Below are 26,804 nucleotides of genomic sequence, written 5' to 3' on the forward strand. Positions count from 1 at the left end.
GTTTTGGACCTTTTGGTAGAATGAAAGAGAAAAGGGAATGAAAAGATGGAGCAATAACGCAATAAATTTTATATTTGTTGAGATGAAAAGTTGTGATGTTGTAAAATGAAATGTTAACTGTAGTCCATATGAATATAATATTGCAGTAATCATAGTTTTTTCCCCCATTAATGCAGTGTTATGAATTTTGTGTATGTAGCAAGGTGGCCAGTTTTAGTCCCATTAATTTTTTACCACTTGCTTTCAATAAGTCTAAAGTTTTCAAAAAAAAAAAAAAAATTCATAATTATTGATGTGACAAGTTGTTATTGGAAAGTAGAAAAAAAATAATGTTAGTAGTAAGTTAGGATGAAAATTACTCAACTAGTAAAAACTTGACCACTCAATTATTGTGGGTTCCAATTATCTTAACTGGTAAAGTTTATGATGGTTGAATAAGAGATTTGAAATTCAATTCTTGCATACATCAAAGAACTATTATCAAGAGCGGAAATTTGAGTGTGAAATTACTCGTATACCTTGTGAAAGGGAGGATGTTGAATTTTGTATAAAATTACTTTTATACCCTCTTAATCAATTGTTATTTTATAATTCAAAAAGATATAAAATGGTTTTTTTAAAATTCACAATCAATTACTTTGATTTAATGATTGGCAACATATATAATTTCAAACTGTTGCGGGGATGCACTACTCCGGGTTCATCATAGGCATCAAGTGTTCTTATGTAGCCATTGTTAATGCAAAGACTTGTGTTTACTTACTAATTACTAATTCACTATGCCTCCTTTATTGTAGCAAACAGCTTTTGATAATGAGTAACTAATAGTAGTTGATTTATAACTTATTCTTTTTTTAGAATAATAAGTTGATTTAATGCAGCCTAAGAAGTTCCCTAAATACCAAAAGAGTTACTGCTTTTGGAAGTGGGAGTGGAATCATGACGCAAGTTCCCATCATTATTGTTGCTTAATTATTCTAACAGGAGATTTAACAACGAGCCAATTAGGAGGAGACTTCGGAAAATGCATCGACTTTGAGTGACATGGGTTGGGCCTATAGCCTATAGCCTATAGTAGTACTCATGACTTACTGTCTGTATATATGTAATTTGGTCACATTTTTTGTGACCTGAAATTTGCAACTTGATTGACTTGGTCGGAGTACAGTTATTTTGATATTTTGATTTGAGGAATTTTTTTGATATTTTATGGAACCCGAGTTCTATTATACCTTCAAGTACACAGATATTTAGCCCAACATTGTCATCCCATCTTATTCTTACGGGGGGTGACTTCACATTGGATTCAGGATGGTCACAGAACTACCATGATTGGAAAAAATTAATATTATTATATATAAATTTTAAAAATTTTAAATTTTTTTATTCTAAAAAAAATTTGTAACTACCATAAATTTTTTTAGGCCCAACATAATTAAATTTTGGACAAAATTATTTGACAACAAACTTGGTTGTAGACTAAGACTATAACTCCATTCAAACTAAATATTTTTTTATTAGATTGTGAATTTTGACAAATCCACCTTTAGATTACATTTTCTTCTTATATTCTGCACACTTGTAAAATTTCAAGAAAATCAAAGATCAATAATTATGTCATCAATCAAATATTTATATTTCAAGTTTTTTGTAGTCTAAAATTATACATAAAATTGATAAATAATATCCAATTGACATGAAATTTAACATGTGTTTTAAGAACATAAAGAACATGCAATTTAACAGTTAGATTTTTAAAATAAGTAGCCATGTTAATTTTCTTTAGTCAGAATTGTAGTTACAACTAAGTTTGTAACCAAAATTTTTCCTTGAACTTTGGTCCTTTTAACAATATATTAAGTCCTTATGAATAAAAAAAAAAGGCCAAGAATATTTTTATTTGACTAAAATTTTGAAAGAGATGTAGTTTGCAGTTTTGATAATAAGACTATCATACAATGATTTTAAATTTATTTTATTTTTGAACCCTAAAAGAGAAGAGAAATATAAATACCACTTCTAGCTAATTGATATTATTGCTGCAGTTAGCCACTCTTATTTTATTTTATTATATATTTTGTTTTAGACCATAAAATTTATTGGTTTCTTTGTATTATTTGACTGCTATTTAATATGGAATCAATATGAGCCACATCCATAAAAGTAAAATATTATGATAATTTCAATTTTTTTTTTTTGTTTGTGTTTTTTAAGGATATGGAGGCCTAGTTAGAGGCAATTAAATTTTAATAAATGAAAGTGTTTTTGGCCATTTTTTCGTTGTTTGATCATGTTCTCTTTATGTTGGTACACAAATGATTTCATCTCATTTAGATAATGAACACAATGTTTGCGAATTGGGGTCTTGGGATCTGGTGGTGAGATTGGAATGATTGAGGAAGTGTTTAATAATTGTTCAGTTATAAAAATTGATAATGCAAAGAAAATCAGTAGGCTGAATGCTCCAAGTTTCAATGGGCTAGTGGTTGTTTGGAAGGCCTGAAAAGAAAGAAACACAAGATCAAAAGTGACTGGGGCGAACCGGCCAAGAACCCTTCAATGTTAAGTTGGTTTTTCTCTCTAGAATTCAAGAATTCCAACTTTAGGAGTAGTGGAAACTTACCTTCATTTGATGTGGATGAGTTCTTATATAGTAAGCTTTGGAGTGGTTACTTGTTTAGTAACTTTCTCAACGTGTACGAAAATTAGAAGATTCAGACTTAATTCTTACAACTACTATAGAAGTTAGAAGGTTCAATCTTATCTTCTACAACTGCTATTAGAAGTTAAGAATTTAGTAGGAAGTTATAGCGTTGAATAAGGATTTTGCTCATATCTCTAAACGACATAACGTAGTCCAAATCATAAGCTTTTGTGTGCAAATTTATTTTGAAAATTTTCTAAGTGTTGTAAGGTCGTCCAGCTACTTCCATGATGGACAACCTTCATACCCATGGATGAACTCCCCACGGTGGATTGGCCTTCCTATGTTGAGTTAATCTTCTTAGTCCTGGACGACTCTATGGATGCATAGGAGATGGTCTGATTTTTGGTTCACCATAAAAAATTAAGATTACTTTTTATTTAGATTTTTATTTTAATCATTTTAATATTAAATTTATAATAAAATATAGTTTTGTGTCTAAGCACTATTCAGTTCCAACCTCATATATCTAGATTAGTAAAGAAAATCCCCTTAACAGTTCGAAACTACTTCTAGGACAAGAAAAATTTATAAGATGTGAATTAAGGAAATCGGGTTTCAAAGAATTCAGCAATAGTGTGAAAAAAATATCATAAATATTATACAACAAAATGAATATTATGTATGGATCTTATAAAAACACATAAAAATAATTTTAAATGAAATTATAAAGTATTTGCCCTGTCTAGTTGTGGAAGAGTGACATTTTTTTATTTCACTAGATTTATTTAAAAAAGAAAAGAAAAGAAAAAGAAAGTAAATCTAGTTGTTAAGAGTACATAAATATCATCCTATCATTCGTAATGTGATCATAAACACCAACCCAATAACAGCAAAAGTACAAAAACACACTATCATCCCGTCTTTCGTATTAATACGATCATTTTTCTCCTTTGCATGGGCTGCTGCCACCTCCTTCTCTAAACTATCTATCTTCTCTCTAAGCAAAGGCGGCAATTCTCTACCACGTGCACATGTAGGAGGGTCAAGCCAAACAAAGTATCCACAAGTATCATCAACCTGCAGCCAAAAAGAGATTAAACATAATTAATACTTAAATAACAGAGAGGCAGAGAGACATTATTTTTCAGATTCAATAAGTTTGGACACAATAAATTCCACAAATTGTTAAATTTGTATATTATGATTAGTGCTAATAAAAATAGCCTCATGTTGTTCTGATAACAACTTGACACAGACCGTTATGAAAAAGAGATAGAAACTGCTTTTAGATTAGCACAATACCCCATATTTTTCACACGCCCAAAACCTCCTCCCTATGTTTTCACCAGTCCATGATGTTTTCACTGGTGCCCTTTTTCCACAATGACAAAACTGCATCCAAGGACTTCCAATTGCATGTGATGAAGTTGAAGAAGACATGGTTGAGGCCTGGTGGTGCTGGTGCAGTATATCCATATAATCTGAAGAAAATGGCACCAAGAAATGCTATTATAGGCCTTGGAAAGAGGTGGAATAAACCGATCGAGCTTGTTTCATTCCAGTGCTTAAGATACGCACTTGTGATATATTACTGTTAATAAAATGGTTTACGCTTCAAAATTGTTCTCTAATTTCTTCTTTTGGAGGCTTTATGATGTAAGTTATTTTTTATTCTTTTGCCAATAATTGTGGTACGTCATTCTATAAGTACTAGCATGCAATTATGTACCTCATTTTATAATTAAATTCTTCAGAGAGCACACAATATTAGAATAATGATTAAATGATTTTAGAAGAATATAAAAGAATGAGAGAAAATTAATTTGGCAGGTAAATGCACCAAAATTGCCGATTGCCTGTGACTTTAGTTCCGATACCATGCTATGATTCCCTCATTATCGCATGGATCTTGAAAACTGTGACAAAGAAGGAATATTGAATTTGCAACAAATTGGAATTTTGACAATATTGTGAAAGGAAACATATAGAAAAATGAGAAGTTGTGACCCTTGAATCTCTGTTCTTTCAAAGCACTTTATGATAGTCACCACCATATTAATTGAAAATAAAACAAAAGAACTAAAGAAGGGTTAATTAAAGGGTGAACTGAAACCAAACCAGTTCTCTGGAGAGGATGCTCAGCTGGTTGAGTTTGAAAAAATGGGGTTTATCATCTGCAGCTTCTTCTCCCATGGTCTCCAAAAAAGATTTAAGTTCTCACTTTTTTTTGAAGAACCAATCTGGCAGAAATTAAATTTATAGCTGAAATTTGTAAATTAAAGATGATAGATTTTCCAGAGATACAAGCCGATGGGGGAAAGAGAAGAAGATAAAGTCAAAGTCCAGTTTGGTGTTTAGAAGAGTTTATATAACTTTCTGTTAACACGTTTGGAAGATTATTCAAAGTTGTGTGTGATGGTAAGTAAGGAATGCACATCTTCTGTCTCAAAGTCCCACTCAATCTTGCTCCAAAAAAAAAAAAAAAAAAGTCCCTCTCAGTCCATGCTCCACCACTCAACAGGTTACATGTGTCTACTTATATTTTCTATTCTTAATTCTTCGATGTCTCTTTAAGTTATAAGTACTGTACGTTAGCTTACCAATGTTGTGAATAGATGTTCTAGTTAATTTTTTTTATTTTTTTTGGAGAGAGTTTTAACTTTTGACGTTTACTCCCAATGATAATTCTTTATCACCAAATCAAAACACTAATCGATTTTTGATATAGGTGAGGATTGAATCGCAAATCTCTTATTCAACCATCAGAGACTTAAAAGTGATAAAAAAAAAATACATATTATTGGAATTCAGAAGACATCACATGGCTTTTTTTTTTTTTTTTTTTTTTCAGCCCTTAGGTGTGATTGTGAATGTTTGATCACATGCAAAGACATTTCACACCTCTTTCACTTTTCTTTCAGCTCCAGTGGCTTGTTTCTACCATGAATTTGGATATTTGTAAGACTTAAAACTTTTTATTTTTTTATTTTTTATGTTTTATTTGTTTTATTTTTTTATACAAAATAAAAATTCTACTCTAATCTAATCTAAGTTGTTAGGTTTTAAGGATTTAGGATCTAAATGTTTTAGAACTTCAATATGTAATATTGGCAAATCATGATTAAAACTTAGAGTCTAGATTTAAACTGCCCAAAGTATGTTTATTGTAAAGTTGGAATCGAGTAATTGTAAAAAATTACTATTCACTTTCTACAAGGCTCGATCGATCGAAAATTAGATTCGATCGATTGAACCTCATGCAGAATGTTTTTTTTTTGCAGAATTTTCCAACTCAGCCCAAGCCCGTATGACGTGTAGGGTTTTATGTTTTGCCTTAAGTATAAAAGGAAAAACCCTAGTCACGTTTTGAGGTTGTTATTTATGCTGTGTGTATGAATCTCTTGTGAGATCTAGAGATGTTTGCCTTCATACATACTTAGGGCTGTCAAGATCAAGATTGATTTCGAGAGCTTGGTGATCGCTTCAGTTGTTACATAAAGAGCTTAAAGAAAAACACAAGTGGGAGTACTTGTGGTTGCTATGAATCCAAGAAAGAAGTAGTTCGTGGCCTCGGAGTTGTCACGTGGTCGTGGTAGTAAGTTTTCTACTTGAGGTAGCAATAGGATGCCAGTGGTCTAAGTCACTATTGTAAAACTTCAATTATTTCATAGTGAATCTATTTTACCTTGAGGATAGCTAGGTTAAATTCTCCCCAGGTTTTTTACCGGTTTGATTTTCTTGGGTTATCATATCATTGTGTTCTTTATTTTCTGCATTGTTTACTTGTATTAACCTAGATTTGAATAATTTACCTAAGTAATCACTTGGTTAAATAACTAGGTTAAACAACTTGTGTTTTAAGGGGTCTAAAAACGTACAAGTGGTATCAGAGCGGTTTAGCTCTAGTATTTAGATCATTTGATCTAAGAGTTGATTCTTGACCCCTGTTGTCATGGAACATGGTCACTCTCTTGTGATCCCACCTCATTTTGATGGGAACAACTATGCTTATTGGAAAGTAAGAATGAAGGCATTTATGAAATCTATCGATGAGAGAGTCTGGAACTCCGTTGAATATGGATGGGAGAAGCCCACTACTCTTGTTAGTAAATGGAAAATTTCTGAGAAAGAAGCAGCTGCTTTTAATAGCAAAGTTATGAATGCTATTTATAATGTTGTTTCTATGGAGGAATTTAAGAGAATCTCTAATGTTGAGGTTGCTCATACTGTATGGAATATTCTCCAGACTGTGCATGAAGGCACACAGGCAGTTAAGATTAACAAACTGCAGCAGTTAACTACTAGGTTTGAAAGTATTAGAATGTCTGATGATGAATGTTTTGATGAATTCTATGCTAAATTGAATGATATTGTTAACTTTGCTTATAATTTGGGTGAAGTCTATGATCAATCTAAGATTGTTAGGAAGATACTTAGATCTTTGACTGAAAACTTTAGACCCAAAGTGACTGCCATAACTGAAAGCAAGGATGTGAACTCCATCCCTGTTAATGAACTTGTAGGATCTCTCCAGTCCTATGAGTTAGACCTACCTAAGACAAACAAATCTAAATTAATGGCTCTTAAGTTAGTTGATAATGTTGATGGGAATGGGTTTGATGATGAACTCTCTGCTACAGAGATTGCTTATCTTGCCAAGAACTTTAGAAATTTTCTTAGGAATCATAATAGAAGGGCAAGAGATAAAAACAATGCTGAACCTAGAAATTTTAGGAGGAACGATCCCACTAAAGTAAACAATATTGAAAAACCTAAAGAAAAAGTAGGTCAAACCTCCAATAATTCTATGGGTCAACAATGTTTTCAATGTCAAGGGTATGGTTATGTGAAATCAGAATGTCCTACATTCTTGAGATCAAAGGGTAAAGCTATGACTGTAACCTTTAGTGATGATGAAGTTTTTGACCATGAGTCTGATAGTGATGAGGATGGAAACTTCATTACTTTCACAGCTACTACTGTAGTTGATGAAAGTGTTGTGGTTGATGAGAACCCTTTTGATGAGGAACTCTTTGAGAATGTTGATTTACAAGAAGCCTATAATAAGTTTTGCAAGGTTACTGCAAAGGATGCTATGAATGTTGATTTAGGTTTACAGAAAATTACTTCTCTTGAACTTGATAAGAAAAATTTGCCCTTGAAATTGTTTGATGCTAATGGATTGCTTGATAAGGTGAAGATTGAGAACATGTTGTTACTTGATAAAGTTAAGAATTTGGAACTTGAATTATCTGTTGCTAGAGAACAAACAAATAGGTTTGCTAGTTCTAAACTTGAACACATGTTGAGTATTCAGAAGTCTCCCTTAGACAAAACTGGTCTAGGTTTTGAAGATAGCATCTCTATGCCTAAGAATCATTCCACAAACTTTGTTTCTTCTTCTGACCCTCCAGTGAGTGAGATTGTCAAACCATCAGAAGTTACTCCTTCTAGGAAGATTAGGGTTGATCTTAAAGAGTCTAAGCCTAAGAATCCTAACCCTCTTAAGGACAAGTTGCATGATAGACCTGTGTGGGTTTGTCATTTTTGTGGAAAGTCAAGGTACATTCGTCCAAACTGTTTCAAGTTGCAAGTTGCTAAGCGAGCAAATAAATCAAAAGTACCTGTGCCTCAAGCACAAGATCCCATGGTACTTATTGGTGAATTGGTAAAAGTTTTAAACTTTTATTCCAATCCTGGAGTTGCTCCGCATTCTAATATGAATAATAACTCTAATACAAGAGTTGCATCTAAAAATTTTTAGATGTAGAAGGCTCAATTTAATTGAGTCTTTCTGACGTAGTTCTTATGCTTCATCTCTCTATTCTTTGTGACCATTCTTCTTTGTTGTTTTTGTTTTCTTTGTTTCTAGGATTTGCATTGCATAACATTCATGTATTTCATACTAGGTTGTTTTTGTTATTATTTTCAAAAATTAAAAAAAAAGAACAAAAAAAAAAGGAAAAGGAAAGAAAAATGTGTTTTGCATTATCTTTCTTGGATTTGAAATCAAGGTTGGCCATATTATCTTTACATAACATGTTCATGTACCTTGTTTAGCTTGGATGAACTAATTTTTTTGCACTCTACTAGTTTGAGCTTTGTAGTGCATGTTGTGTGAAAGTTGTTTATAGTTTTTGATCACATGATCTTGATCTTGAAGTCAATTGCTTTTGATTGTAAGGATTAAAAAATCCTAAGAGAAAGACATAAATAATCATCTCACTACTGTTTACTAGCCAATCATGAACACCTTAGTGCATATCATAAGATTTTGTGCTCGAGAAAGTGTAGACATGCACAAAAAGAACATAAGGTGTAGCCTCGGCTTATAATAATAAAATTGGTGTGTACATTATTGGGATATAATAAATTTCAAATCAAATAAAATTGGTATGTTAGGCAAAATAAGAAACTTACATGATTGCAAACTTTTATTTTAAGAGATGTGAGAGTTATATGATGTAACTCTTTAGGTGATAGTCACTTTCAAATTTATGTGATGAATTTTGTTGAAATTGTGATTGTTCACTATTTACTTATCACCTCACATATATCTCAAGCCATTGTTAGTTGCACACATTACACAAGTTACTCTTTGCTAAACTTAGTACATTATATTATGTGTGATCTTGTTGTGGCCATCCAAGATTAAAAGTTCCTTGATTTTAATGCTAAAATGTGTTTAAAGTTTGAGATTTGAGGACAAATTGATTGAAAATCTTGTTTTTGGAAGATCTGGGTTAAATTCAAGAGTTTTTGAAAAACTTTTCATCTCATACTCATGCATTCTATTCATACAACATTGTGCTTTGAAGAGTTTCTACATTAAAATGCTTTGTTTTTCAAAAAAATTGATTTTTCTCGATTTTCGATCGATCAAACTTGTTGCTCGACTGATCAAAATTGCGATAAAAAAACTTGGTTTGAATCTGTCTGGCTTGATCGCTGCTTGATTGATGTTGGATCGATCGAATGTGATTTTCGATCGATTGAATCTAATTTTTGACCGATCGAAAATCATTAAGAGAGTTTTTTTAAAAAAAGCTTTTCATGTGTTCTTCACTGTTTCAAACTTTTCAAAAAGCTTTTCTCTCTCTCTCTCTTCAACCGATCCATATTCAAGTCCATTTTTTGTCGTTTTTCGTCCAAATTTTTCTCAAGGTTTTTTTCTTCTAGTGCCGGTATGACCTCTATACCCTTTCTTTTTTAGTTTATTCACTATTTTCATGCATTTTTAGGGATATTTTCGAACCTATCAAAATTTGGGGTTTTTGATTTTTGAGTTGGTTTCTGTCCAAATTGATCAATGGGTTTTTGTTCTAAGATAATGTAAACATGTTTACCATGCTTTAATTTGATTAATTTGGTGATTTGAGAATAATTTGAAATCCTAGGGCTTATAACTACACGAATTTGGGGATTTTGTTCAATTGGACTTAATTTGGTAAAACTGACTTGAGAAATTGATTGATTATGTCATTATATGTTGATTTCTATCTAGTGTAATGATTAATCACTCAATTTGGTTAAATTTTTGAAAGTGGGTTTTCAAAATCTGGGGTTTTTGTTATAAACACCATGCTCATGTCAATTCTTATTTTTAAAAGTATAATTGGACTATTTTCACTACATTATAGCATGCATCATGTGTTTATTCTGTTCATGCATCATATAGAGTGATTTTTTCAATTGTTTTTTTCTCTCTGACCTTGTCTGATGCAGTCTGCCCTTGGTTTTTCTTTGTTTTCTTTCTTTGGTTTCTTTTCTGTCTATCATTTCCAACCCTTAGCATCATGGTTAGGAAGACTAGAGCCCATAGGACATCCACCTCCGCCTCTACTCCAGCTTTTGATAGTGAGAAATTTCGAACTAAGAAAAACCAAGAAACCTATGAGAAGCTGAACATCCTTAGGTCTGTGTGGGCTAAGAGGAAAGTTGTGTTAGATGAGTTAGATTCGGAGATTAGGAGGAACTTTGAGCGTAGGGGCTGGTTACCTTTGTTGGATATAAATCATCCTCCTCCGGCTACCTTGATTAGAGAGTTCTACTCGAACCTCTTTATCCACTTTAATGATTCTAACACTCAGTTTGTGAAGAGTTGGATACGGGGTGAAGAGTATGTCATTACTCCTTCGGTTAGGGCTGTCCATGGGTCGGGCGGGTCGGGTTTGTGCCCAACCCGCAACCGACCCGCCGGAGATCGGGTAGGGAAGTGCCGGACTCGCAACCGACCCGTATTAGGGTCGGGTTTTACGGGTCGGTTTCCCGTCGGGTGAGCAGCGGTTTCGGGTGAGGCCGAAACCCGCCGGAGAGGACGAAAAACGTAGAAAATCGGCGAGATCTCTCCCGATCCATCCAAGATCCGGTGCAATCTAGCCGGATTTGGCAGAGATCTCGCCAAATCCGATGGCTTTTCCCCCAAATCGTGCTGAGAATCTCCGGATCTGGTGTTTTAGTCGCCGAAATCTGCCAAATCGTGCTGGAAAACTCGCCGTCGGCGAGATCTCTCCCGATCCATCCAAGATCCGGTGCAATCTAGCCGGATTTGGCAGAGATCTTGCCAAATCCGATGGCTTTTCCCCCAAATCGTGCTGAGAATCTCCGGATCTGGTGTTTTAGTCGCCGAAATCTGCCAAATCGTGCTGGAAAACTCGCCGGAAAGCTTGAAATCGCAGCTCGTCTTTCTCTCTTCGGGCTGGTCGGGTTGAACGGGTTTTGAAGGAAGGGAACCGAAACCGAACCGCCGGCGTCGGGTTTTGAAGCTCGGGACCCGCGTCCGACCACCGGAGCTGTCGGATCGGGTTGTAGCGGGTCGGGTACGGGCGGGTTGGGCGGGTTGGACGGGTCAGCGGGTGAGATGGACAGCCCTACCTTCGGTAGTGGCCTCTGCTCTTAGGGTGCCTAAGGTACAGCAGCCTATGTACCCTTATGATGAGACTTCTCCTCTAGATGACATTATGTCATATCTCACCGGTACTTCCATTCAATGGGGTACTGATCCTCGGATTACCTCTCATGAGTTGATCGAGATTCATTACTTGTTTTTTCGGATTTCTTGTCATTCCATCTTGCCCATCTCTCACTTGCATACCATTCCTATTGAGAGATGTGCATTTCTGTATGCCCTTGTGACAAATGCTCCTATGAGTTTTCCTATTCTTTTCATTTGATCCTTGGTTGAGGTTCATAGGAGTAGTTCTACTGCACATGGTCTTTTCTTCCCTGTTTTTATTCATCGGATTTTGTTACATCTAGGATTAGATGAGTTTCCAACATCTGAGCTCGTACACATTATAGCTCCTATAGGTGCCACCTTCCTTCGGCAGAGAGCTGCTCAGATGAGAGCTAGCTCTAAACGCCCTCGTGTAGAGTCTTCTTCGAGTGTTGCAACTCCTCCTCCTCCTTCTTCAGGTGATCCCACAGCTGAGGAGTATGTTGATCTGACGGTTGCTATTGATCCTTCACCTTTTACTTTGGGTGATTCTAGCATTCGGAGCATGTTGGACACTGTCATGATCATTCAGGCAGCTCATGATTAGCTTTTGGAGGATGTGCTCACGGAGCTTCAGGCCTTGCATGCGGATTTGGCGAGCATTAGGTGGACACCTCCACCACCTCCTTTTGATGATGAGTCTTGATTGCCCTTTGGCAATTTTTCATAAAAAGGGGGAGTACATATGGATGGAGATAGGGGAAGATTTTTTGAGTTTTTGGAGCTTTGGAGCTTTAGATTGTATCTAGGTGCTTCATGATGTATTTATTTTTTGGCTCATGATGTGTTTATCTTGATGTATTTATTTTTATGTGTTGTATATGTTAGGGGGAGACATTATGTTTTTATTTTTTATTTTTTTTTATTTCTGTTTCTTGTTTCACAGTGTGCTACATTGGCTATTGATTTGTATTATGAGGTTATTTATGATATATGTCCTTTATTTTATGTTTTGTGAAATCAAGAATTTATTTTGTTTTACTTGCATTTTCCACACATGCGTTTATGTGTTTGTTAAGTGTTACAAGAATATACAGGTTGATTCAGTCATGCTGCTGTCTACACTTGCAATTGATAGATAGTAGTTAGGTTTAATTGTTTTTGGTTGGGAAATTTTATTGTAATGGGCTGTTTTTGTAACTTTGAGCATTTTGTTTTATTTTGTGTTTTGTCAAGGATTGCCAAAGGGGGAGTTTGTTAGGTTTGTTAGGTTCTAAGGATTTAGGATCTAAATGTTTTAGAACTTCAATATGTAATGTTGGCATACTATGATCAAAACTTAGAGTCTAGATTTAGGCTGCTAAAAGTATGTTTATTATAAAGTTGGAATTGAGTAATTGCAGAAAATTACTGTTCACTTTCTGCAAGTCTTGATTAATTGAAAATTAGACTCGATCGATCGAACCTTGTGCAGAATGTTTTCTATAGAATTTTCCAACGTAGGCCAAGCCTGTATGACGTGTAGGGTTTTATGTTTTGCCTTAAGTATAAAAGGAAAAACCCTAATCACGATTTGAGGTTGTTGTTTATGCTGTGTGTATGAATCTCTTGTGAGATCTAGAGGTGTTTGCCTTCATACATATTTAGGGTTATCAAGATCAAGATTGATGTCAAAAGCTTGGTGATCGCTTTAGTTGCTACATAAAAAGCTTAAAGAAAAACATAAGTGGGAGTACTTGTAGTTGCTGTGAATCCAAGAAAGAAGTAGTTCGTGGACTTGGAGCTGTCACGTGGTCGCGGTAGTAAGTTTTCTACTCAAGGTAGCAATAAGATGTTAGTGATCTAAGTCACTATTGTAAAACTTCAATTATTTCATAGTGGATCTATTTTACCTTGAGAATAGCTAGGTTAAATCCTCCCCAGGTTTTTTACCGATTTGGTTTTCCTGGGTTATCATATCGTTGTGTTCTTTATTTTCCACATTGTTTACTTGATATGATTTACTTGTGTTAACCTAGATTTAAATAATTTACCTAAGCAATCACTTGGCTAAATAACTAGGTTAAATAACTTGTGTTTTAAGGGGTCTAAAAATGTACATAAGTGTATATATATGTAAAGTTTTCTTTTAGAAACTTGAATCCCAACCATCGTGCTAAGGGTGCATGGTGGTGTAAGACTTAAAACTTAAAAAGACGTTAACGTATTAAGAATAGAAGAGAATAAATAGATGCGTGTTATCCATTGAGTAGTGGAGCACACATGAATTGGGACAAGAACTTTGAGATAGAGGATGCGCATTCGAAGCAACTAATTAATTTTCTATTCTTTTATTTCATGCTCCTAATGCATGCAAAACAACGATGACATAAAAAAAAATAATACAAAAAAAAATGATGATTTTGCTTTTTGAATAACCTTCAAATTTTTAATAAGAAAAAAAATTAGCCTATAAAAAAAAATAGAAAAACACAAATTAGAAATGAAAACTTAAAATGGAAAAATCCATTGACATATATTTTAACAAAATGCGTGAAGTTATTGTGCGCTTTATTAGTCAATTTTGAATATGCTATTAATTGAATTTGACATTTCTTTCTTATTTGAGTATTGCTCTTACTTTTCTAGTCCACAAATGTGGGTTAATAATAATAATAGGTTCTGTTTTGTTTTGGAGTCAAGATTAATGTTTGCTAATGCATAATTGAGTAAAAAACTATACATTTGTTACTGAATGATTTGATCTTAGGTGGTTGATTTGGTGCAATATAATGGAAATCAAAATGTCAGTCTCCCCTCCCTTCGGTAGGAATCTCATAGAAAAAGGTTTCTTACTCTTTTGGAAACGAAAAAATATATTCAAAATGTTACTGTCTAAATTTCTAATTGTAAAATCTGAAATTTTTTTTATCTGCAGTAATCATTAAGATATTATAATTCTAGATATTGATTTATGGTTAAAAGAATACGCCAACTTGCTCATCATTAGGCCACTGGTGTAGCCCTCCAATGGCCATGATAAGTTACTACTTCCTTGCTTTCGTTAAGGTTGGACGTAGGCCCAAGTTAGGCCATTACGCTGAAGCACATTTTTTTTCCTAACATTACTTGTTTAGTTAATTTTTTTTACCCATTGATTGAAATGCTCAGGCGTTCTATTTGGTAGAGAATATCTGACCAAAGTTTGAGAGGACTGGTCAATTAGACTTTTGTTATTTATTTTTAGCAAAAATACAAATTTGGTCCATACATTTTGGTAATAATCAATTTGGTCTCTGTTATTTTATACTTGTAGTCAATTCAATTCTTACTGTTAATTCACTAGGGACATGAATTAATGGTAATGATCAAATTGGCTGCAGTAGTTTCAAATTGTTCTAAAACAACGTTCTAGGATTGGCTCTCTAGCTTCAAACCGTTCTGATCAAAGTGTTTAAGGGCTTAGAAAGAAATGGTTCAAGTAGTGTAGTTAGCAGCATATTATAATTATTTCTAAAAAAAAGGGTTGGTGATAATTAGGTTAAGATTTTCTCTCTTTGTAGCACAAAAAAATAACTCTAAAATATCTTCTGAGTCGTGCTATAATATGACCTTTTATATGCTTGCATGTAGGGAATGAAAAACCAAGACAACATTGACTTAGTCAAAACATGTCAGATTTAGCTTTCCCATTTTTTGATCGATCAAGCCATATCAAGAATTTGCTTTTGATTGATTGAGCTATGATTAAAATTTAAAAGGTCATTGAAGACTCTTGTTTGATCAATTGAGCGTCAAGGTAGTCAAAATTTTTAAATTCTGTCTTCTTTGGCATACACATTGAACATTAAACCTTGAACTTCGATAACACATTACATACTCTATTAAAATCTTAACTTTCCACTTTGTCACCAAAATTAGTGTGCCTTTTATTGCTTTTACTATTATTGTTTTAGAATTGGTGATTGATTACTATGGTTGAATTACTTATTGGAATACACATAAATTATTCAATTAATACCAACAAATCCACTGCATAAATAAATAGGGGTCTAAGATTTTCCTAAAATGTTTTCCATGGTTTATATAAAATAAGTCAAAATGGTGAAAATCATTTTCTATGAGAAGTGGGAGTAGTTTTCTACAATTTCCTTATGGCCTACCCCATTCATTTCTTCTTTCTCCTAAAACCATCACCATCACCACTACCACCTTCACTACCTTCACCACGACCATCGCTAATTATATCACTGCCACCACTACTATCTTTGAGGCCACTACCATTAGTACTCTCACCTAAACCAGCATTGATTCTATATGAAATATTAATGATTTATAAGCATATTAAATGATGTATATAAAACGTTTTCAAGGTCATTTTCAGATTCACTACAATAAACACCAAAACTAGTCACTCTTTTTGGAAAATCTTTTTTCAAGGAAAATGTTTTCCACTGAAACAAAGAAACAAAAGAAAGCATTTGAGAGAATATAATTATCATATCTTGTCAATAGAAATACAAAAATTAATTTGAAATTACAAGAGAAAATGGAATTGGATTGGAAATCTCCAGCGTTTCACCTCCCCTCGTGTGGATTGTTTCATTTGTATGCATCATGTTCTTAAGCAAATAATATCATCAATTATAACATAATGTAGATTTTCTCTTTATTAATGTAGGAATCTATTTTCTTAACACTGAACTCCCCTCTATGAAATGATTACCTCATGAAACTCCTACCTTTTCTCTTTCAATTAATCTAATTATTCACATTAAAAAGAAAAACCTAATTAGTATATTGATAAATATTTCATTTATTCATTTAATATGAAAATGCACCAACACACTAGTTCACCAAGTATGGATCTTCATTAATCCTCTGGTAGTTCTCGACTTCTTGCATTGCCTCGCAGATGGAATCTATGCCTTCATTGTAGCATGATTGAGATGCACTAAATCCTGCATCTGCCAAGGATTCTGGATATTTATTCTGGATGTAGGTATTGTCCAATATAAAGGGTTGAGTCCAAAAGTCACCAAACGATTGTTCAAGTGTTTCCAATGTAGCGAGACTATCTTCTGCAGTCCAATTTATGCCAGATAAAGGTGCATTATCAAAGCTCAAGTATGAGAATTCACTAGAAGATGTTTCTAGGGGGAATTGGGAGTTCTCCTGAACTTGGTAAGAGGGAGAACTGCTTACAGAACAGTCAGTTTCTGTTTTCCTTGCAATATCAGCGTCATGTTGGTAAGCTTCATTGGATAGCGTTTTCATCTTTGATTTTGTAGGATTTTTCTTGGTGCGCTTCTTTAGGTGGGCATGCCAATGGTTTTTTATACCATTATCTGATCTCCCTGGCAAGCTTGCTGCAATCATAGACCATCTACAAAGAAAAATACATGGGGTTTATATAGAGGTTTTTTTTTTTTTTTTCGATGAATGAGAAGATTGTATTGCATCAAATGTCTAGAGTACAAAGTTAAAGTAACAGCACCTATTAGCAGAACTGGAACACCAGTATATACACCAAATCTAACTCAATTTCAAAAGTTTATATGTAGTTACATTGCAATATATTTATATTCACATATTTAAGCTCATTGAAAAATTCATTTTGAATCATTTCAAAGAAAAACTGACTAATTATGGTGACATATCTTGGTTACTTACAGACGCATTTAATGCAGACATAAGATGCTTATGAGTATTCACCATGCCAACATGTTTACGTTGAATTCTTCAAAATGACTTGCATGCGTGAAGTAGGTTATGCTCATAAATATTTGTTATCAAGTATGAAAACATGCAAACAAGAAAAAGCGCATGGAAAGAAGGGGAGATTTTGTAAATAAAGTTATGTTCATCCAAATTCTTGTTGAAGAATTTCGAAGTTTTAAGTCCTTACTTATTGCCTAGTTCTTCATGCAATTTGATGATCATAAGCTCTTCTTCTTCTGTGTAGTTTCCTCGTTTTACATTTGGCTGGAGGTAGTTCACCCATCTCAGTCTGCAACTCTTCCCACACCTTGATAAACCTGTAATCAATGTATAACAAAAAAGGTTGATTAACATGAAGTACTGTAATGCCACAGGATTCCAATTTATTTTTTTATATTTGGATTTTCCCAGGAAAGAAAAGTATGACTGAAAATGGAAGACAATCATGATAGTCAATAAAGGCAAATTATGCATAAAAATGAACAAAAAAAGTAAAGGAAAATCATACAAATGTCCTTCTTAGATTGATTTCTATCAGCTTCAAAGAGTTTCTTAATTACCTGCAAGTTTGGGAAGTTCCCGCCAGTTCCAGTGGCCAAATCTTTGAATATAAGACCTTAGTTTATTATCTTCTTCCACACTCCATGCACCTTTCTTTAGTCCATTTTCATCATAGAAGGGAGCTCTCACCATCTCTCTCTAATTAAAAATTTAGGTCAAGTGATTCCCTAGCTCTAAGTAGCATATTTATACAAAAAAATTGAGTTGAAAAATGTTCAATAATTTCTGCCTTGAAGATGGACCTATCATATGTTTGGTCAAGATAATAATAATAAAAAAAAAAAAAAGTTGGCCCCCAAAAAGTTGCAACGAAAAGGGCTTTTGATAAAGTCATGATTCCATGAGTGAAAGCACTGTTTAGAGTGTGTTACATGCTGCAGCATAAGCTATGTTCGATCGTATAGAAGCCACGTCTTCTATGTAACCGTAAAGTAGGCTTACGTTTTTCTCTAGATATTTTGAGATTATCAATTAGCATCCATGAAAATCTTGGAGCCTAAGAGCACTCACATCATGCTTGTATAATAGAAGAAAGTACTACATTTTAGTCAATAAAGTCTAAAATTCATATAAATCACGTCATGCAAAGTTGTGCAAAAGTATATAGTTGTTAAAGTAATTATGTAAATTTAATCTGACACTATTCATTTTGCATTTAGTTTTTTTATTATTTTTTTTTAATGTATTTCGAGGAAAAAAAAATGACGGTGGATGTTGGTTGTTGTGGGTGAAGAAAGATAAATAGTTTTTTTTTTTTTTTTTTTTTAAATCAAGAAAATTGACATTTTAATGAAATGTAGTGTAAAATAAATAATCTAATATAAGGTATTTTAAAAAGTGAGTATGTAAAAAAAAAAAAAAGGAGTAAATTCTTATATTAAAATAGACGTGAATTTTTGCACAAGCTAAATATGGTAAAAAAAGAGAGCTAAATACTCCAAAAAAAACAACAATCACCAGGGTTAATTGTTTAGCATTCAAAATAACAAATGAATAGTAACTCGATATATATATATATATATATATATGTCTATATATATATATATTTATATTGAAATCATGGCCAAATGCAAGATGAGATCTTAATTACGTCAATTTCCGACATTTTCAATTACTCTAATAGGTCTGTTTGGATAGAACTTATTTTGCTAAAACTGAAAACATTGTAGCAAAATAATTTTTAAATGTGTAAATAGTACCGTGTGACTCATTTTTAATAAAAAAGTTGATAAAAAATGGAGTGCATTTATGCACTGTTCACAAAGGACCGGTCAACAGTTGCGGCTGAGAAAAAAAAAAAAGAGAACGCAGACGCAGCACGTTTAAGTGCTATCCAAACATACACAATGTGTCGCAATCGCATGCTTCAACAGTGGCAGCTCTACATTATAGAAAGGGTGTTATTAGTTCTAATATGGACCTACTACTAACATAACTTTTTAAACCACTAATAGCAATTTATTACCTATAATTTGTTGTGAAATAATTGTTGTTAAAATATTGTGGAGGTAACATTATGCTTTACTTGAAAAAAATCTTGGACCCCAAATATGATCCTTAACCCCTTAAACTAAAATAAAAAATAAAAGATCAAGTAGCAAAAATAAAAATGAGCTCAAATAATACCAAAAATGGTCCAAACAAAAACAAGACTAAGTCAAACAATACAAAATTATCAAATAATTCAACAAAGAGCTCATTTTAAAAAATAAAACCTCTATTCGGCTAGTAGTCATAGTAAGTTTCATCCATTGTTCTCTCTCTCTCTTCTTTTTCTATAATCATTTCAAATTTTCTTTTTATTTTATTTCTCTCATCTAAGTATTCTCAATTCTCAGTTTTTCTCTCATCAGTCTCTTTTTTGTCTTTTCATTTTATTAGTAGAAAGAAATTGTAAAACTTCATATATTTGTTTGTTATTGTTGTTGTGATGTTGATTTATTTAAGTTCTTTAAAAATTTCTTAGAGCTGCCGTTGCTTCGACATATGCCCTGTTGCACTATAAATAAGCGAAAAAACTATTTTGATCATTACATTTTGGAGTCACAATTATTTGGTCTCTACATTTTGGTAGCAATCAATTTGGTCTCTATTGTTAAGGACATTTTACTTTTAATTGGGTAGATCTAGGATGAGTTTAGTATTTCAAGAAACAAGATTTCAAGTCAAATGTTAAAGTCATGAAGATCTGACCAAGAAACAAGTGAAGAAAGAACTGTTCACTAAAACTCGACAGAATCCTTTCTATCGAGAATTAATGTTGAAGCTCGATAGAATCTCGACACAAGTTGTTTCTGTCGAGAATTACAAAATCAAACTTTTCAGATTTGATTGCATGCAGATTCTTGTATATTTGTGTAGGGTTTCTTTTCTCACAACCCTAGACATATATAAGGATTATTTTAAAGGTCGTTGCACATGCATTGAGTGATTTAGTGCCTTATTCTCTTTGAAAGAAGCTACTGCGTTTTTACGCCAAAGAGTTTTGTGACCAAAGAGTTTCCTGATCTTCATTGTGCATGAAGTGAAGAACTTTGCATCCAACAACCTTCTTCAAGTTACTAGAGTTAGTCACGTACTGGGATCCGTGCATCATTGGTTAGTCACGTATTAGGATTTGTGCATTAAACGGAAAGAGTGTTATTACAAGATTAAGTCCAATTGGGTATTGGAGTGAAGATTCAACTGTAGGTTAGTAATTTGAGATAGACCAAGGGTAGTTGGTAAGATTCCTTTTACTTATAATCGCTTGATTATTGATTAGTGGATTCTTGAGAATAGTGATCTTAAAATCACCCGGTGGGGTTTTTGCCTTGGTGGTTTTCCCCATTCGTAAACAAATCACCGTGTCAAATTTAATTTCCGCTGCATTTAGTTTAGTTGGTGATTTGTTTGTGCTACCATGCCATTGCATTTAATTGAACCTAATTAATTAACTTGGGTAATTAATTAATTTGCAAGGGGTCAATACATTTTTGCCTTATCACCTATAATTTTTGTTATCAATTTGGTATTTACCGTTAACTTATTAATAGAAAATGCCGACGTGGCAAATGATGTGCACTATGACTCACTTGGCCTAACCAAAATCAGCCATAACAATTAAAAATCTACGCCATTTCCACGTTAGCAAATTTAACAAAACCATCCATTCTTTTTCATCCATTCTTCATCACATTAAAAATGAATAACAGATGAAAAAGAATGGATGGTTTTGGGTTGCATAGGATGAGTAACGAAGAGACAACTAGATCTATTAATTTTTCTAACGTGGATGTGACTTGGATTTTTAATTGATGTGGCTGATTTTTGTTGGGCCAAACCTGTCATATTACAGGCCACATAAGCTTCTTAGTTCACACCATTTGTCACAATGAGATTTTTTGTTAATAAGTTAACGGTAAGGACCAAATTGTTTGCAAGTTAAAAATAACAATGATCAAATTGACTATTATTAAAATGTAGAGACTGAATTGACTGTAACCACAAAATATAGTGATAGGCTAAGAATGTATTGATACCTTGTGATAAATTAACCAATTAATTTAGCAAAGTTAATTAATTAATTCAATTAACATGCAAAATGCGTGGTAGTATAAACAAATCATCAATTAATTAAATGCAGCAGAAATTAAATTGACATGGTGATTTGTTTATGAATGGGGAAAACTTATACGGCAAAAACCCCACTGAGTGATTTTAAGGTCACCACTCCCGAGAATTCACTATTATCACAACAAGCAGTTACAAGTAAAGGAATCCTAGTACCTTATACCAACCTACAGTTGAACTCTTATCCCAATCTCCAATTGGATTTGTTATGTAGTGATAATCTCTCATTTTTAATGCATGGCTCCTAGTATGTGACTAACCAATAGATGCGCGGATCTCAGTATGCGATTTAATCACCAACTTGATAAAGATGTTGGTTGCAAAGTTTTTCAGTTCATCACATGATGAAGATCGCAAAGTTCCTTGGTTATAAAACCCTACGGTGTACAAATACAACAGTTTCCTCAAGAGAAAGATGAACTAGGACAAATTCTGTCTCTGGTTACAATTTGTATGAACAAAACTTTGTTTCACACTTGTACAACCTTTGATGGCCCTTAAAATAATCATTATATATATTAAGGGTTGTGAGAAAAGAAAGCCCAAACATATACACATGGATTTGATGAAAATCAACTTTGAAAAAATGAATTCCATAAACCTCGACAGATATGGTATCTATCGAGCAAGTAGTTGAGCATCAGGCTTCAGCAGCTTTTTAAATCTCGATAGATACTAGCTGTTGAGCTTTAAAATCCAGCACTTCTTCACTTGTTTCTAGGACAAATTTGCATGGCTTTAACACTAGAACTTGAAACCTTGTTTCTTGAAGCGTTAAACACATTATAGATCTACCCAATTACAAGTAAAGTGCGTTTTGTCAAAGGATTAGCCAATTCTAAATTGACATATGTTTCTAACATCAAATCACATATGTCCTAACATATAGGGACCAAAATGATGTCTTCACCTTATAAATAATTATCTTCTTGACTAGTCATTTATATATATATCAATAGGCAAAGTTCTGAGAAAATTTAATTAGATTTTAGAATTGAAATTCAATTTTGTGTCATGTATCCAATTTTAACTTTATAAATTTTTGTGTCAATAGGTTATTGGTTCAAAAGCCTTAGAGACTATCCATTTTTTTTTTCTTTTTCTTTTTTGAGACAAGAAACTATCCATTTTCAATTATACATATTGTTGGCCCGTACTCAACGATGGCCAGCTAGACCATGACTTTCATTTGCTCATTTTTTGAATTTTTCCAAACGTTTCGCTATAATCAAAATTCAAGGAGTTGAATACGCTCTTAATTTTATTTCTTCTCATTTTTCCATGTGTCTTTCTTCTTTTGAAGATTGAAACACATAATATGAATATGTAATCACGCAGAGCCAATGATGAAGGTTGGTCATTTAGATCATGTGATGATTTTGTTTAAACAATATTTGACCATGTTCTGTGAGAAAAAAAGGAAAAAAAATATTTTAAACTGAAAAAATTCATTATTTTAGAACTCAATAATTGATCATTGAAGCCAACGGCCTCTCACTGGATCTTGAGTGGTGATGGATGAGCATCAGGTTTCAGCAGCTTTTTAAATCTCGATAGATACTAGCTGTTGAGTTTTAAAATCCAGCACTTCTTCACTTGTTTCTAGGACAAATTTGCATGGCTTTAACACTAGAACTTGAAACCTTGTTTCTTGAAGCGTTAAACACATTCTAGATCTACCCAATTACAAGTAAAGTGCGTTTTGTCAAAGGATTAGCCAATTCTAAATTGACATATGTTTCTAACATCAAATCACATATGTCCTAACATATAGGGACCAAAATGATGTCTTCACCTTATAAATAATTATCTTCTTGACCAGTCATTTATATATATATATATATATATATCAATAGGCAAAGTTCTGAGAAAATTTAATTAGATTTTAGAATTGAAATTCAATTTTGTGTCATGTATCCAATTTTAACTTTATAAATTTTTGTGTCAATAGGTTATTGGTTCAAAAGCCTTAGAGACTATCCATTTTTTTTTTTCTTTTTCTTTTTTGAGACAAGAAACTATCCATTTTCAATTATACATATTGTTGGCCCGTACTCAACGATGGCCAGCTAGACCATGACTTTCATTTGCTCCTTTTTTGAATTTTTCCAAACGTTTCGCTATAGTCAAAATTCAAGGAGTTGAATACACTCTTAATTTTATTTCTTCTCATTTTTCCATGTGTCTTTCTTCTTTTGAAGATTGAAACACATAATATGAATATGTAATCACGCAGAGCCAATGATGAAGGTTGGTAATTTAGATCATGTGATGATTTTGTTTAAACAATATTTGACCATGTTCTGTGAGAAAAAAAGGAAAAAAATATATTTTAAACTGAAAAAATTCATTATTTTAGAACTCAATAATTGATCATTGAAGCCAACGGCCTCTCACTGGATCTTGAGTGGTGATGGATGGTGAGTCGGCGACACAAGCAGCAAAATGAATTTGGAACCGAAACTGCAAAACTGAGAGAGACGAGACAAAACTGAAAGCTCAAAGACAAAACTAAGAAGAGAGAGCTAAAATCGTTTGAAATTTGAAAGTGGAGAAGAAGGTGTGAAAGAATATATCAGTAATTTTTTTATTGAATGATGTGAAAACCAGTGAATGTGAGAGAGAGAAACATGTGGAGAGGAAAAAGTAAAAAAAGGCAGTACCAACGAGTGAAAAGATAATAAAACGGGTGATGTATTTGTTGTTTCTTGATTCCTTTCATTTGAAGCCATTAGTTATATATATATATATATATATTTTTTTTTTTTTCTTTTTCTTTTTTTCACTTTTGTCAAAAAAGAAAATATTTCCTTACTAACAACTTCCCTACCCAAACACGTCACCACAGCATCATTTCGTACTTTTTTTTCTTATCTACTACACTTATAACTTATAAGCTTAATTTGTATTAGTATATAAGTAATTACAAAAAATATACTAGTAAAATTATTAAAAAGGATCCCCATCAAAAAAAAAAAAAAATATATATATATATATATTAAAAGGATACTGAATTTATTTATTTTAAACGTTAATGAATATATATATATATGTTAATTTGCATAACTCCGAAACGGTACATCGGTATTAATTGATACCGAAATATATTGTTCATATGACTAAACTAAAACGATCTTCGGTACAGTATTGACTTCCTTGAAAACAACCCCTTATAGTCACTTTGGATTGATGAGCCCGAGCATGATTAATGAACACCATCGAGATCCCAATCATTACATCAACACCTCCCACTCACATCTCATTATAAGAGAACTAATTAATCCCTAAAAACAACCCCCATAATCTATATATATTTTGCCAAAATTTAGAGAAAATCTAATTAGATTTTAATTGAATTTTCAATTTTGTGTCTTGTGTCTTGTGTCTTATTTAATTTTTAATTTTGTGTAAAGTGAATTATTGAGTGTAAAAATTGAAGAGTTCAAATCTAATTAGATTCTAAATTGGATTTCAATTGGAGTTTAATTTTTCGCTACATATCCATCTAAGTTTTTAATTTTGTGGCAAATAAATTATTGGGTGAAAAAAAGAAATTTAAGTGTCCATTACATATTTTAGAAATGCGTGGTTAAAATTTTTTTAGCTAATACCATGTATTATTTAAATCTCTTCTAAAAGAAAATTTATAATTTGAACTATATAATTGTAATTATTTTTAATTGTATCAATGCATATGCACAAAGCTACACACTAATTAAAATAATAAAAGTTAAAATAAGCTCCTATTCATTCTAGCCCTGACGTAGGAAACATAGTTTAAGGCACGTATTTGAAGATTATCAATTGGCAACAATGCAAGAATCACTTTTGAAAAAAGAAAAAAGAAAAGTAAAGAAAAGAAGGATCACTAATCTATATGGAGTAGCTACTCATGGGAACATACATACAGGTACGGTAAGAAAAGTCAAAAATATTGTCTTGAATTCATTGTTACATGGGATGTGATGATGAATATCAGAATATGAGACCAATTTCAGACACTACAAATTCCAAATGATTCTCTTTACTTTATATATAGGTGGAAGGCAGGGGGGGAATGTGAAGGAGATCTCTCTCTTCCGGTTCTGACGGCTGCGATTGATCCCAACGACTTTTTTTAAAGCCCATTTCTGCACATGGGAAGTTCCTTAATTAACATGTGCGTATAGTAATTGTTTCAAATTGAGTGTAGTACTTACTAGAAAAATTAGTTTTGAATAGTGTTATTTGATGCAATGCTTTAAACTAATAATAAAAAAAGATTATCAATTTCTAAAATTACTTAAATGACACATAAGATCCTATTTCTATGCTTTAATATTAAAATGATGTATTTGAATAACATTTCATTTTACATAAATCCAAAGCTATGCATAGTTGTATACTACATAGTATCACACCATTCAAAATCAACTATCATTATAATAAAATTAGATTTCTTTGGACTCATTAAAAAAAAATACATAATAAAAAATCATTCTCAATTTTAAAATTAACAAAAAAGGCAAAGTTTTGAATTTTGAATCAAATGCACATGTAGATTAGATCTGTTAAATGTGGACATGACAGGTGTTTAACATATTTACCCATTCCAATGGGTACCTATGTGCAAGAACACTAAACCAAGTGATTCCAAACAAAAATTATGTTAGTTCATTTGAAAATTTAATTTTAAAGATTTAAATAAACAATAAATTAAAAAAAAAGAATATAAAATGAGGTGAACAAATAATTAACATGAAATGAGGGAATATATATTAATAAAATCTAGGGACAGCCCAATCATTCCAAATCCTTGGCCTTGTCCAGCTCTTAGATAATCCTTATGTATTGGTGGACAATGATAAATACATATACTTATATATATTGATTTGAGGAATATTTAGAGTGTATTACATGCTGTAACATAAGCCGTGTTCCATTGTATAGAAGCCACTTATTCTATGTAGCCGAAAAAAAAGAAAACAAAACCAACTAGGTATGGAATATTGTACTAACAAGCACGTGCCCATAACATAGCTAGCGAAAGCGAAGTATTGATTTGAAAACGTATTATGATATTGCCACGAAACTGATGTTGCCACGAAAATGCGTTCATGGGTTTAATAATTATTTCCGTTAGAATGAATAAGTACTCTTCTTCGCAATGTGTTACAAGCTTTGACACAGTGGCGGCTCTACCTTATAATAAGGTGTTTAAAATAACACCTTGACCTGAAAAAACAAAATTTCAAGAATATAGGTTGATTAAAAATAAAAGTAATGCTACGTTTACAAAAATTTTCACAATAAATTTTAGGTGAAAAGCTATTATTGGTTCTAATTGGAACTTATTACTAATGTCACTTT

The 26,804-nt window shown here is 32.6% G+C and overlaps 2 protein-coding genes across 3 annotated transcripts; both read right to left on the reverse strand.

The window, feature by feature from the left end:
- Positions 1-3,395: 3,395 nt before the first annotated feature.
- LOC126694106 (uncharacterized) lies at positions 3,396-4,945 on the reverse strand. 2 transcript variants are annotated; one of them, XM_050390172.1, is made up of 3 exons: positions 4,766-4,945; positions 3,950-4,128; positions 3,396-3,724 (listed from the first exon to the last, which is right to left on the reverse strand). In XM_050390172.1, exons 2-3 carry the CDS (start codon positions 4,121-4,123, stop codon positions 3,491-3,493), a joined length of 408 nt encoding a protein of 135 aa, XP_050246129.1. In that variant the 5' UTR covers positions 4,124-4,128; positions 4,766-4,945; the 3' UTR covers positions 3,396-3,490. The 2 variants fall into 2 exon arrangements, with proteins under 2 accessions (XP_050246129.1, XP_050246130.1); XM_050390173.1 differs by lacking the exon at positions 4,766-4,945 and having other exon boundaries at positions 3,950-4,757.
- Positions 4,946-15,729: 10,784 nt separating this feature from the next.
- LOC126694014 (transcription factor MYB30-like) lies at positions 15,730-17,975 on the reverse strand. The gene is made up of 5 exons (XM_050390044.1): positions 17,843-17,975; positions 17,470-17,599; positions 16,419-16,947; positions 15,955-16,015; positions 15,730-15,857 (listed from the first exon to the last, which is right to left on the reverse strand). Exons 1-5 carry the CDS (start codon positions 17,973-17,975, stop codon positions 15,730-15,732), a joined length of 981 nt encoding a protein of 326 aa, XP_050246001.1.
- Between the last annotated feature and the right edge of the window lie 8,829 nt (positions 17,976-26,804).

Source organism: Quercus robur, chromosome 8, assembly GCF_932294415.1.
Source record: "Quercus robur chromosome 8, dhQueRobu3.1, whole genome shotgun sequence".
Taxonomy (NCBI): domain Eukaryota; kingdom Viridiplantae; phylum Streptophyta; class Magnoliopsida; order Fagales; family Fagaceae; genus Quercus; species Quercus robur.

Bases quoted from the DNA above. Each gene is read 5' to 3' on its own strand.
- LOC126694106 (XM_050390172.1), bottom strand. From the start codon at position 4,123: ATGGATATACTGCACCAGCACCACCAGGCCTCAACCATGTCTTCTTCA. The intron at 3,725-3,949 runs GTATTGTGCTAA...TTTTGGCTGCAG, and splicing joins GGGCGTGTGAAAAATATGGG to GTTGATGATACTTGTGGATA.
- LOC126694014 (XM_050390044.1), bottom strand. From the start codon at position 17,975: ATGGTGAGAGCTCCCTTCTATGATGAAAATGGACTAAAGAAAGGTGCA. The intron at 16,016-16,418 runs GTGAACTAGTGT...TCTTTGTTTCAG, and splicing joins TTAATGAAGATCCATACTTG to TGGAAAACATTTTCCTTGAA. The intron at 15,858-15,954 runs GTAGTGAATCTG...ATGCTGGTTTAG, and splicing joins GACTAGTTTTGGTGTTTATT to GTGAGAGTACTAATGGTAGT.